This window comes from Hippopotamus amphibius, chromosome 6, assembly GCF_030028045.1.
Source record: "Hippopotamus amphibius kiboko isolate mHipAmp2 chromosome 6, mHipAmp2.hap2, whole genome shotgun sequence".
Classification (NCBI taxonomy): Eukaryota; Metazoa; Chordata; class Mammalia; order Artiodactyla; family Hippopotamidae; genus Hippopotamus; species Hippopotamus amphibius.
Genome location: NC_080191.1, coordinates 151,902,274 through 151,913,555, shown reverse-complemented (window position 1 = coordinate 151,913,555; position 11,282 = coordinate 151,902,274). Strand labels below are relative to the sequence as shown.

The 11,282-nt window shown below is 35.1% G+C and overlaps 1 protein-coding gene across 3 annotated transcripts in view; it reads right to left on the bottom strand.

The window, feature by feature from the left end:
* Positions 1 to 773: 773 nt before the first annotated feature.
* Positions 774 to 11,282, bottom strand: part of NAALADL2 (N-acetylated alpha-linked acidic dipeptidase like 2) — a 1,304,194-nt gene continuing 1,293,685 nt past the window's right edge. For all 3 annotated transcript variants that reach the window (XM_057737701.1, XM_057737703.1, XM_057737702.1), the window contains one exon: positions 774 to 1,099. In XM_057737701.1, coding sequence (XP_057593684.1) covers positions 901 to 1,099 — 199 coding nt within the window. In that variant the 3' untranslated portion in view covers positions 774 to 900. The remainder of the gene's footprint in view (positions 1,100 to 11,282) is intronic.

Here is an 11,282-nt window from a genome sequence, read left to right as displayed (position 1 = left end):
CCATACAGCAAGGAGTTTCAGAAAAGATACCTAAAGGAAGAGCGATGTGAGATGCTTTCATTTTAGAGTAGCTCTATTTCAGTGCTTCCAACAGAAACAACACAGGAAAAATAAATATTTTCTCCCTCATAAGACATACAGCACTCCTGAAGTTTTTACAAAATCAACTGAGACAAATTATGGGTTTCAAAGCTAGTCACCTTATAAGTTTTTAGGAAAAAAATTTACATTTAAATTGCTCTGTGCAGCTACCTTCAGATTTTCCCCTGGAATGTTTATGGCTCTTTTTTTTTCATTAATACTTAAAAAAATACAATTTCATAACCAGTGTATTACTACATCTAGTTGTGTTACAAACAGGCACTTCATTTCATAAAATAGACACATTCAAAGTGGTTTTGGTCAACCAATCACTCAGTCCGAATACTTGTTCTTCATATTGAATACTTGATAGTGAAAGTTATTCTGAAACCATATCAACTGTCCATTTCTATTACAGAAAGTTCATTAAAGCTCTAACATAGGGAATCATTTCTGTTCCTACATGTTTTATCCATAGGAGTGAAGATTGTTGAGAACTTCTTGGAAATTTTCCCCCCAAATATTTTATATATATAATATATATATAAAAATACAGCAGATTTCTTTTTAATAGATAAATCTTAAGTATTATTTCAATAACTTGCTTTTACATAATCAGAAATCTAGATATAACAAAAATATTAAATGTGCAAAATGCTCTTTTTACACATACATTAAAAAATACACAGGAAGAATAGCTTTATACTTATATAAAAAGCCATCGGGGGGGAAAAAGTCTTCAACGTCAGAAAATCTGGTCAGATTAGAGCTTTCGGTTGAGGAATTGTAAACAAACTTTTTAAAATGCTGAGAGTTTTCTCAGTTCTTTCCAGCTAAGACACTCTCGAACACATCAAGTCCTGCTTTGAAGTAAACCTGAGCTGCATTAATGCTGTTCAACACCTCTGACAGGGCTTCTTGAAGGGTCTCATTTGATGCAAGTGACTTGCAGTGCTCCCAGGCCTCCAGGAGTATTGAAAACTGGCTTGACTTCCCATCAAGGTGGTATAGGATATTTCTGAAAAGAAATACAGAATGAGTAAATGTTTTATGCACCATGTTATTTTCATATCAAACACTGTAAAAAATATTTCCAAGAAACAGTGATGTTTTTCATAAATCAAGAAATGATAAGAATACAGTATTATCATTTGGGGGCCCCTTTTGAATTAACAGATCTAGGCATTGATCATCAAAAGTTCCCTCTAGTGGATATGGGGATATATGTCTAAATACAGCTGATTCACTTTGGTGTACCTCAAAAGCTGGTACAAGAGTGTAAAGCAATTATTTTCCAATAAAGAGCTTGAGGGGAAAAAAAAGTTCCCTCTAATGATGAATGCAAGAGAATCAGACAGTATGTACCTTCAGATGGAAGTACACAATACCACCTATGAGATTATTTTTGCTAACGAATTGAATCAATCTGATGAAGCTTCTAAATCTAATTGCTAATAAATCCAAGGGACAGAAAAATATAAGAATAATACCACAGTGTGTCATCAGCAAAATACTGTGGGAAATTCTATAGGACAAATGACCCAGTTTATTCAAAGAAGAAACTGTAATAAGAAATAGGTGAAGGAGGAACCACTGGACCAGGGCTTTTCAACCTCGTGTTACTGACATCTGTGGGGGGTGGGGGTGGATAATTCTTTATTGTGGCAGTGGTCCTGTGCATTGTAGGGCTGTTTAGCAGTTTCCCTGACCCCTACCCACTAGGTACTAGTAGCACCCCTCCTTTAGTTGTCTCAGTTAGTTTGGGCTGCTGTAACAGAATACCATAGACTGGGTGGCTTAAACAATAAACATCTATCTCTCACAGTTCTGAAGCCTAATTCCAAAATCAGGGTGCCAACATGGTTGGATTGTTGGTGAGAGGCCTGTTCCTAGTTATATTCTCATGTGGTCTTGTGCAGGTACACAGAGAGATCCCGTGTCTTCTTTTAGTAAGGGTGTTAGTCCCATCATGAGGGTCCCACCTATATGACCTAATCTAACCTGGATTACTTTCAAAAGGCCCATCTCCAAATACCATCACATTGAGATCAGGGTTTAACACACATATTTTGGTAGAACACAAACAAACATTCAGTCCATAGCTGTTGTAAAAACTAAAAATGTCTCCTGACTGCCAAAATTGTCTCTTACAGGGCAAAATTGCTCCCAATTAAGAACTGCTGCCTTAGACTAAAAGAAACATCAACCCATCTAGTAAAGTATAGACTTCACCAGGTTTTTATTCAAACAAACAAATTTAAAAATGAGAAGTAGTACAAAATCGAATACTAATTAAGGATTTGTTACTATTAAGAAATTGTTAATATTTTAGGTGTGATAATGTTTTCAGTGTCCTTGTGTTCTAGAAATACATACAGTAATATTTGCAAATGAAAATCATTGTGTCTGGGATTTGCTTCAAAATACTTGGAAAGAAAAAGGAGAGTGGAGTTATGGACATCACAGGTAGAACAAGATTGGCCATTAGTTAATAATTGTTGAAATGCAGTAATAGATTCATTATATTATTCTCTTTCCCTTTGTATATGTTTAACATTTAGAATATCTTCTCATAAGTGTAGCGTGTGTAATAAGACGTTCCTTGAAATTTATCCAAATATCTGAGAAAAAGGAATTTGGCCTTGGGCAAGTCTAAAGAAGTTCCTTTTATTCACTGATAGATAGAAAGATATGCATTGTGGTAGAAAGCTATGGATTATTGCATCATTTGACTTATTTCCAACCCAAACTACCTGAAATAGATGAAATTTCATGGCCTAATAAGAGAGGCAGATATATAAATGATTAAAATAATTGTCTAATTGTCATATTAGGAATATAAGGTCTAGTGATAACATGAAGGATTGCTGCTGGAAAAGTTTGTCATGGAGAATATTTCATCTTGAAGGATGATGGGGATTACCAGTTATAAGGGAATAAGCAAGGTAACAAGCTAGAAAGTGGAGACAGTACCCTATGCAGGAGGAATAGCACATGCAAAGGTATGGATTTATAAAACAGCTTGCTATTCTTAGTGAATCAATGCCAGTGTTTCTGTATGACGGAGTGTAAGGCCAGAGTGGGCAGCTGTAGAACAGCTGGTAGAGCAAGCCATGGACATATACTGGGCCTCCTATATCGAGTCTCTTATGGGCAATAGGAAACCAATGAAAATTTTTAAGCAAAAAAGAAAGATTATTAGATTTTATTTTGGAATAGTTAATTTGGTTGTAATATAAAACCTAGAGAACCACTTAGTCCAGATGAAAAGTGACAGAGATGTCAGTTACACAATGATAGTTGCTTGAGAAGATGGAACAAGGGCCAGAGTGCAAGATTTAGTTAATTTATACTTATCCCTAGTACTGACCTCAATTTTATATAGAGTTCTAGATCATTGTTTCCTAGTTCATCACAGCTCCACTACTTCAGCCTCTCCTGAACTTCCCACTCATACTCTGATAGTGAATGGACACTGAAATCTACCTAATCACTCATGAAGAACTCTATAAGTCATCTCTTTTCCTTAAATATCCAACTGGTTTCTGAAGATACTCACTTCTCCATTTCTTCAGCACCTTTTCTTCTCTGTTGTGGGATCTTATCCCTATATTTTCAAGGATACATTATATTATTGCTTTACCTGTCAGGGTTGAGAAATATGTTACGTCTCTATCAGGTTTAATTCAGCATTATGAACATGGGACGTCTTCAATCATGGTGATTTGATTTACTTATGTTTTTATCAGGCTTTGTTCAGTGATGTAAATTTAGTAGACCCTCTAATGTCAGTGTAAATTACATGAATTCAGGTTATTTTGCATTTTAAGCATTAACTACCTTCAAAAAAACAGATTTTGTGTCTTTGGAGAAAAATTTCAGTTGATAATAGTACATGGTGGGTGGCAGTGGAGCAGAAGATGCTTGAACTCAGAGGTTGTTTCAGTAATTTTTTTTCAAAACCTATTATTTGAACCTATTATTATCCCTAATAATCCAATATCCTTAATCTTTGTGCCTATGAATATACTTGGCATTTTATGAATTAAATAGAGCAGTGAAAGAAACTCTTTATATTCTAAACATTCTTGAATTTAGGTATAAACTTCATATTAAGAAATATATATTCCCTGGATATGGGAGGGAGAAAAACATCTTCCAAATGGAGAAGCAAGTGGGCCATGAGTAATGCTCTGGCTATAGCTGTACTCTGAGAAAAATGTGGATCTACTTTTACAAGGAGAATACTCCTTGAAATAGAGATTTCCCTTTTGCTATTTCCACAACCTTCATAAAATTAAAGAGCTTTTCAGAAGAAGCCACTGTGCCAGGTTAAAGTACCCATATAAGCAATTATATATATATACATATGTATAGATGTGTTTTATGTGTAAAAGTTTTTATTATATCAAAATGGCAAACAAAATAGTAAGAATTACCAAAACACCTAACGAAAGTTTCCCTAAATATTAGTTTTATTAGTTTTATATTATTTAGTTGGGAGGGGGTCAGGTGGTAAAAGAAACCAACTAATACAGAGGAACCTTGATACAACCATAGAATTTTCCCAAATGAAGATGAAACTGCCTCAGAGAGTCACACGTGTTCTCCTACATGACAGAAGCTGTACAAAAGTTACTTCTTCATGTTAACATAATCCTTAATTGCCATTAAAAAAGGAGTGGGTTTTAGTGTCAGGATACCTATCAAACATATTTAAATTCATAGTAATTATTTAAATAGATAAAATTTGGTTCAGTATTTTGAGGATAAAAATAGTTTAAAATATATTTTAATTACTTCATCATTTTAAAAAGTATTCGTTTGTAGACAACTTACACTGCTTTACTGCTAAGAATAACCAAATTAGTATAATAAAAATATTTAATCCTCATAATATTCGTAGTTTTGAATTCTCTCCCTCTAATTCTCAGTTTCATGTTTAATTATAAATCATTTAATGACGAATATATTTCCAGAATTTAAGAGTGCAAAAATATTTCCCAAAGCTGTACCGATACTTCCATTCCTTGGGGGCATACCTCTCAGTGTGCTGACAAACAAGATATTATAATCATTGTTATGCAGAACTGCCCCTTAAATGTGTTGTACCAGTACAATTAATACGTTATGGGAAGTAACTTTAATGATTTGGGGGCTGTTATAGTGACTTTTTGACATATTCAAAACCCACTGGCATGAAATACATTCCTATATACACATTCTATGGTTATTAAATGTTAAATGTTATTAATATTCAATTTAATGATACGACATTAATAAAACATGCTTATAAAGGTTACAGTATTAATCCCTCAATGACAGTTCATTTAAGCATGAGCACAATCTCTAGTATATTTACATAAAACTTCAGCCATAACCAGTTTAAAGTATCTAGAAGAGAGATAATGTGGCAGAATAAAAATACATCCTAAAAAGAATGTTTAGGTCTAAAGCACAGGACATACAATTGTTTTGTTTTGTTTTTTTTAACTGGAAAGCAATATATATATTTCTTAAAGACCAGTGCAATCGAGTCTGCAATGTGCCAACATCTGCTTTTTTCTAACTAGTAAGCAGCACAGTAATACTTTTATAACGACTGTAAACAAGCCATGTGCATAGAAATGGATTCTTTTTTGGTTTGTGAAATTCTACAAGAAGCTAAAGACATTTTCCATATGCTACATGATTCAAGTAGTAGGCTGTGGCAAGCTATTATGCGAGATAAACACTCATATCCATTTCTACCCAAATTGGATACAAATCAGCTTAAAATTACAGATACTTAGATTCTGGTTGAGGATCAGTGACTAGGATTCTTTCATCATAGTTTAAGAGAGAACCTTCATTTGGGGTAGTTGCTGATATAACTTAAGTCAGTTGATCTTTATTACAGTAGAATTTTTTCACCTTGATAAATTGCTTTACCTTAAAAACAAATTGAGGATAACAAAAATATATTCTTTAAATTTTCATGAGAAGGATAATTTCTTCTACTGATTTTCAGAAGTAGCTTATCTCTCACTATTTCTCTTTTGTGTACTAAAAACCATTTAGCTCCCTGCTTACAGAAAATAAATTTCTATATTTGGAGCCCTTTTCCAAAAGAGTATCTTCATATTATTTTATTTTTGTTATTTGAATGGAAGACAAAAACCACAAGACCCAACCATGTTTTTACATTTTGTCACATATGTTTCCATGTACTTAGTTCTGAAAGCTTTCTTATGTATTCAGTCACTAACCCTAAGTACCCCAGGATCATCCCTGGGGAGCAAAAGTACTACTTTACCATTTTTTAATATGCAAATGATTCTTCCCTTTGAAAATATTTCAATTAGATCAATGTTTCTGATGGAAGTTTCTAAGCCAAAAGATTTTTGTATTCCCATGTTATGTGACCAAAATTGAACCTCAGTTAGATGGAATTAAAAGATTTCAAACAATATATACTATATCATATTTTTCAGATTAGGACAGATTTGGAATTGACCAATAGCCAGTCAAAAGGCACGTGTCTGGTAGGAAAATAGGGTGGAAAGAAAGTGAGTAAAGCCCTTGAAGAGTTTCTATGTCAAGAGTCTGTTCTTTACAACTGCAAGGAATCTCATGCCTTAGTGAACAATTCCTGCTCTAGGTGCTAACACACCTGCATTATTTTAGTTCAGAGAAGTTTCCTGGCAGAAGAATGGACAGTGTTATTAATTCAATAAGTCACCATCCTGTTTGCATACACACAACATGTACCTCAGTATGGCATGTAGAGACATCAGACCTAATTAAAATATTACTTAATTGAAACCATTTTAGTAGTTATCGTGTTTAAAATAACATTAATTCCACCCTCATGCCTATCTTCTCTCATTTGTAACAATTTGGATCTTATAAATGTAATTCATACAGTTATCCTGACCCACACACAACACAAAGAGACTACTAAAAGGAAAGTGTAATACATTATTGATGACACTAATGAAATTACAACACACATCAGTCATTTTAATGGGTCTGTTTCAATGACACATCACGGTGACCAGGTAAGAGCAGCGCCAAACTTGGAAACCTAATTAATAACTCCCGGCAGCATCAGTGAAGGAGATGAAGCATCTTTACTCAACTGACAAATCTTTTCACTCAGCTAAAGCAAAGGAAAATTGAAGAACATGAATTTTGAAACAAAGGGATCTAAAGTTTTCGTGAGTCATTTCCTTATGTGTGAATTGGCAAATTAATGATGGAAATGATGACTCTCTTTCAAACGTTCCTTCTTATATTCATAAATGGGCAAAGGATGCCACCAATTCTAAATGTGAATTAATATTCACTATACCCCATGTTGAGATGCTCCTAAATGAAATCACAGTAAATAATAAGTCATGTCTTTTAAAATTGACTGGGTATGCATGCTGAGTGCAGAGAGAAAAGGTCAGCTCAGTATCTCACAATCATTGCTCACTCTTTTTAGGGATTATACTGATTGTACTCCGTAGTTAACCGTGGATTACTATACTTATTATCAACGTTAGAAAAGATTATGTGACTTGGATACTGTATCCAAGTATCACAAAATACTATGAGAATTCACAAAATACATGGCTGCACTATTTAGAGTACGAATGTCCATTCAGCTACATTTGAATATGGTCTATGTTAGCAAAAGCAGAATGAGAATTAAAACCATTGCTGATACTGTCAAGCCATAAACTCACTTGGCGGACAACTGAGGCAGAAAGACATGTGTGGTAGCTTGTTTGATTGCAAAAATGGCTATAATTATTTCTTTCCCTGTATGCAGGCTGCTTCAAAATACGACTTTGCAGTTCTTTCCATGAAGAGATGGGGTATATTTCCCTACCTCTTGAATCTGGTTTGGCCTTAATGAATATGACATATATGGTGAGCCCATGCCTCAAAGGGTGTGGCGTGTTTCTTCCCTTTCTCTGGAACCCTGCCAAACCCCGCTGAAAAAATCCCGGGGTAGCCTGCTGGAAAAAGAACACAGACAGCAGTGGGGAGCTGCTCGATGGAGGCCTTCCTATACTAGCTAGTGCCAAGCCAAGGTGGCAGCAGACATAAAGCCAAGTTGGTTACAGACATAAACACAGTCATGAGACACCCAGACTGGCTCAGATCAGAAGAAGTCCAGCCTCAATGGCCATATTGAAGCATGTGAATAAAATAAATAGTTGTTTTCAGCCACTAAATTTTAGGTGATTTTTAGAGCGATAGGTAATTCCTATAACTTGGTAGTATTTTTCTTCCCTGTGGGAGAAAGGAATTATGTTGCTTTAGACATCAGTTCTCTTACTCTCCATTAATACCATTGACAGAGTGCAAGGTAGGATGTGGATCTGACAGTTCTTTAAATGACAGGCTGAATTCAGAAGACACTTTCGGAAAATTGTGCCCAGTAGTTTTTTTTTTTAAGAACTTTTATTGAGATACTGTTAACATGCAATAAACTGCATATATTTAGAGTGTACAAATTGGTATTTTTTTTCTTATTGGTAATGTATATACGGCAATCCCAATCTCCCAATTCATCCCCCCCCAACCCTCCCCGCTTTCCCCACTTGGTGTCCATATGTTTGTTCTTTACATCTGTGTCTCTATTTCTGCCTTGCAAACCAGTTGATTTGTGCCATTTTTCTATGTTCTGCATATGTGTTAATATACGATATTTGTTTTTCTCTTTCTGACTCACTTCACTCTGTATGACAGTCTCTAGGTCCATCCATGTCTCTACAAATGTCCCAGTTTCATTCCTTTTTATGGCTGAGTAATAGTCCAGTGTATATATGTACCACATCTTTTTTATCCATTCATCTGTTGATGGACATTTAGGTTGCTTCCATGTCCTGGCTATTGTAAATAGTGCTGCAGTGAACATTGGAGTGCATGTGTCTTTTTGAATTATGGTGTTCTCTGGGTATATGCCCAGTAGTGGGATTGCTGGGTCATATGGTAGTTTTATTTTTAGTTTTTTAAGGAACCTCCATACTGTTCTCCATAGTGGCTGTTTCAAGTTACATTCTCACCAACAGTGCAAGAGGGTTCCCTTTTCTCCACCCCCTCTCCAGCATTTATTGTTTGTAGATTTTCTGATCATGCCCATTCTAACTGGTGTGAGGTGATACCTCATTGCAGTTTTGATTTGCATTTCTCTAATAATTAGTGATGTTGAGCAGCTTTTCATGTGCCTGTTGGCCATCCATATGTCTTCTTTGGAGAAATGCCTGTTTAGGTCTTCTGCCCATTTTTTGATTGGGTATTTTTTTTTTTATATTGAGCTGAATGAACTGTTTATATATTTTGTAGATTAATCCTTTGTCTGTTGATTCATTTGCAAATATTTTCTCCCATTCTGAGGGTTGTCTTTTCATCTTGCTTATAGTTACCTTTCCTGTGCAGAAGCTTTGAAATTACATTAGGTCCCACTTATTTATTTTTGTTTTTATTTCCATTACTCTAGGGGGTGGATCACAGAAGATCTCGCTGTGATTTATGTCAAAGAGTGTTCTTCCTATGTTTTCCTCTAGGAGTTTTATAGTGTCTGGCCTTACATTTAGGTCTTTTATCCATTTTGAGTTTATTTTTGTGTATGGTGTTAGGGAGTGTTCTAATTTCATTCTTTTACATGTAGCTGTGCAGTTTTCCGAGCACCACTTACTGAAGAGGCTGCCTTTTCTCCATTGTGTATCCTTACCTCCTTTGTCATAGATTAGTTGACCATAGTTTATCTCTGTGCTTTCTATCCTGTTTCGTTGACCTATATTTCTGTTTTTGTGCCAGTACCATACTGTCTTGATCACTGTAGCCTTGTAGTATAGCCTTAAGTCAGGAAGCCTGATTCTACCAACTCTGTCTTTCCTTCTCAAGATTGCTTTGGCTATTCGGGGTCTTTTGTGTTTCCATACAAATTGTATTTCTTGTTCTAGTTCTGTGAAAAATGCCACTGGTAATTTGATACGGATTGCATTGAATCTGTAAATTGCTTTGGGTAGTATAGTCATTTTCACAATGTTGATTCTCCCAATCCAAGAAGATTGGTATATCTCTCCATCTGGTATATCTGGTATATCTCTCCATCTATTTGTGTCATCTTTGATTTCTTTCATCAGTGTCTTATAGTTTTCTGAGCACAGGTCTTTTACCTTCTTGGTTAGATTTATTCCTAGGTATTTTATTCTTTTTGTTGCAGTGGTGAATGGGATTGTTTCCTTAATTTCTCTTTCTGATCTTTCATTGTTAGTGTATAGAAATGCAAGAGATTTCTGTGTCTTAATTTTGTATCCTGCAACTTTACCAAATTATTGATTAGCTCAAGTAGTTTTCTGGTGGCATCTTTAGGATTTCCTATGTATAGTATCATATCATCTGTGAACAATGACAGTTTACTTCTTCTTTTCCAATTTGGATTCCGTTTATTTTTCTTCTCTGATTGCTATGGCAAGGACTTCCAAAACTATGTTGAATAGTAGTGGAGAGAGTGGAGATCCTTGTCTTGTGCCTGATCTCAGAGGGAATGCTTTCAGTTTTTCCCCAATTGAGAATGATGTTTGCTGTGCATTTGTTGTATATGGCCTTTATTATGTTGAGGTATGTTCCCTCTATGCCCACCTTCTGGAGAGTTTTTATCATAAATGGGTGTTCAATTTTGTCAAAAGCTTTTTCTGAATCTATGGAGATGATCATGTGGTTTTTATCCTTAAATTTGTTAATATGGTGTATCACATTGATTGATTTGCATATATTGAAGAATCCTTGCATTCCAGGGATAAACCCCACTTGATGGTGGTGTATGATCCTTTTAATGTGTGCCCAGTAGTTCTTATAAGGAATGCAGTTATAAAGTTAAGATATGCATGTTGCTTTGTTAGAAGTTTTAAAATCTGTTTTGAGTGCCAAGTGGGATTTTTCCACTAAACAAAAAAGTTAACCATTACAACATATAGTTTGTTGTTTTCTTTCTTTTTAGTATGGCTCACCTTACTGAGTTACAGCCCAAGAAATGCAAAAAATTATCTGTTTCCATTACAATTAAATGTAGAGCAAAGTACATAAAGTGTAAACAATTGTATTCTGTAAAGTTAATGTGTCAAGACTTCTCAGTCCAGGGACTTCCTTGGTGGCCCAGTGGTTAAGAATCTGCCTGCCAATGCAGGGGACATGGGTTCAATCCCTGCTCCAGGAAGATC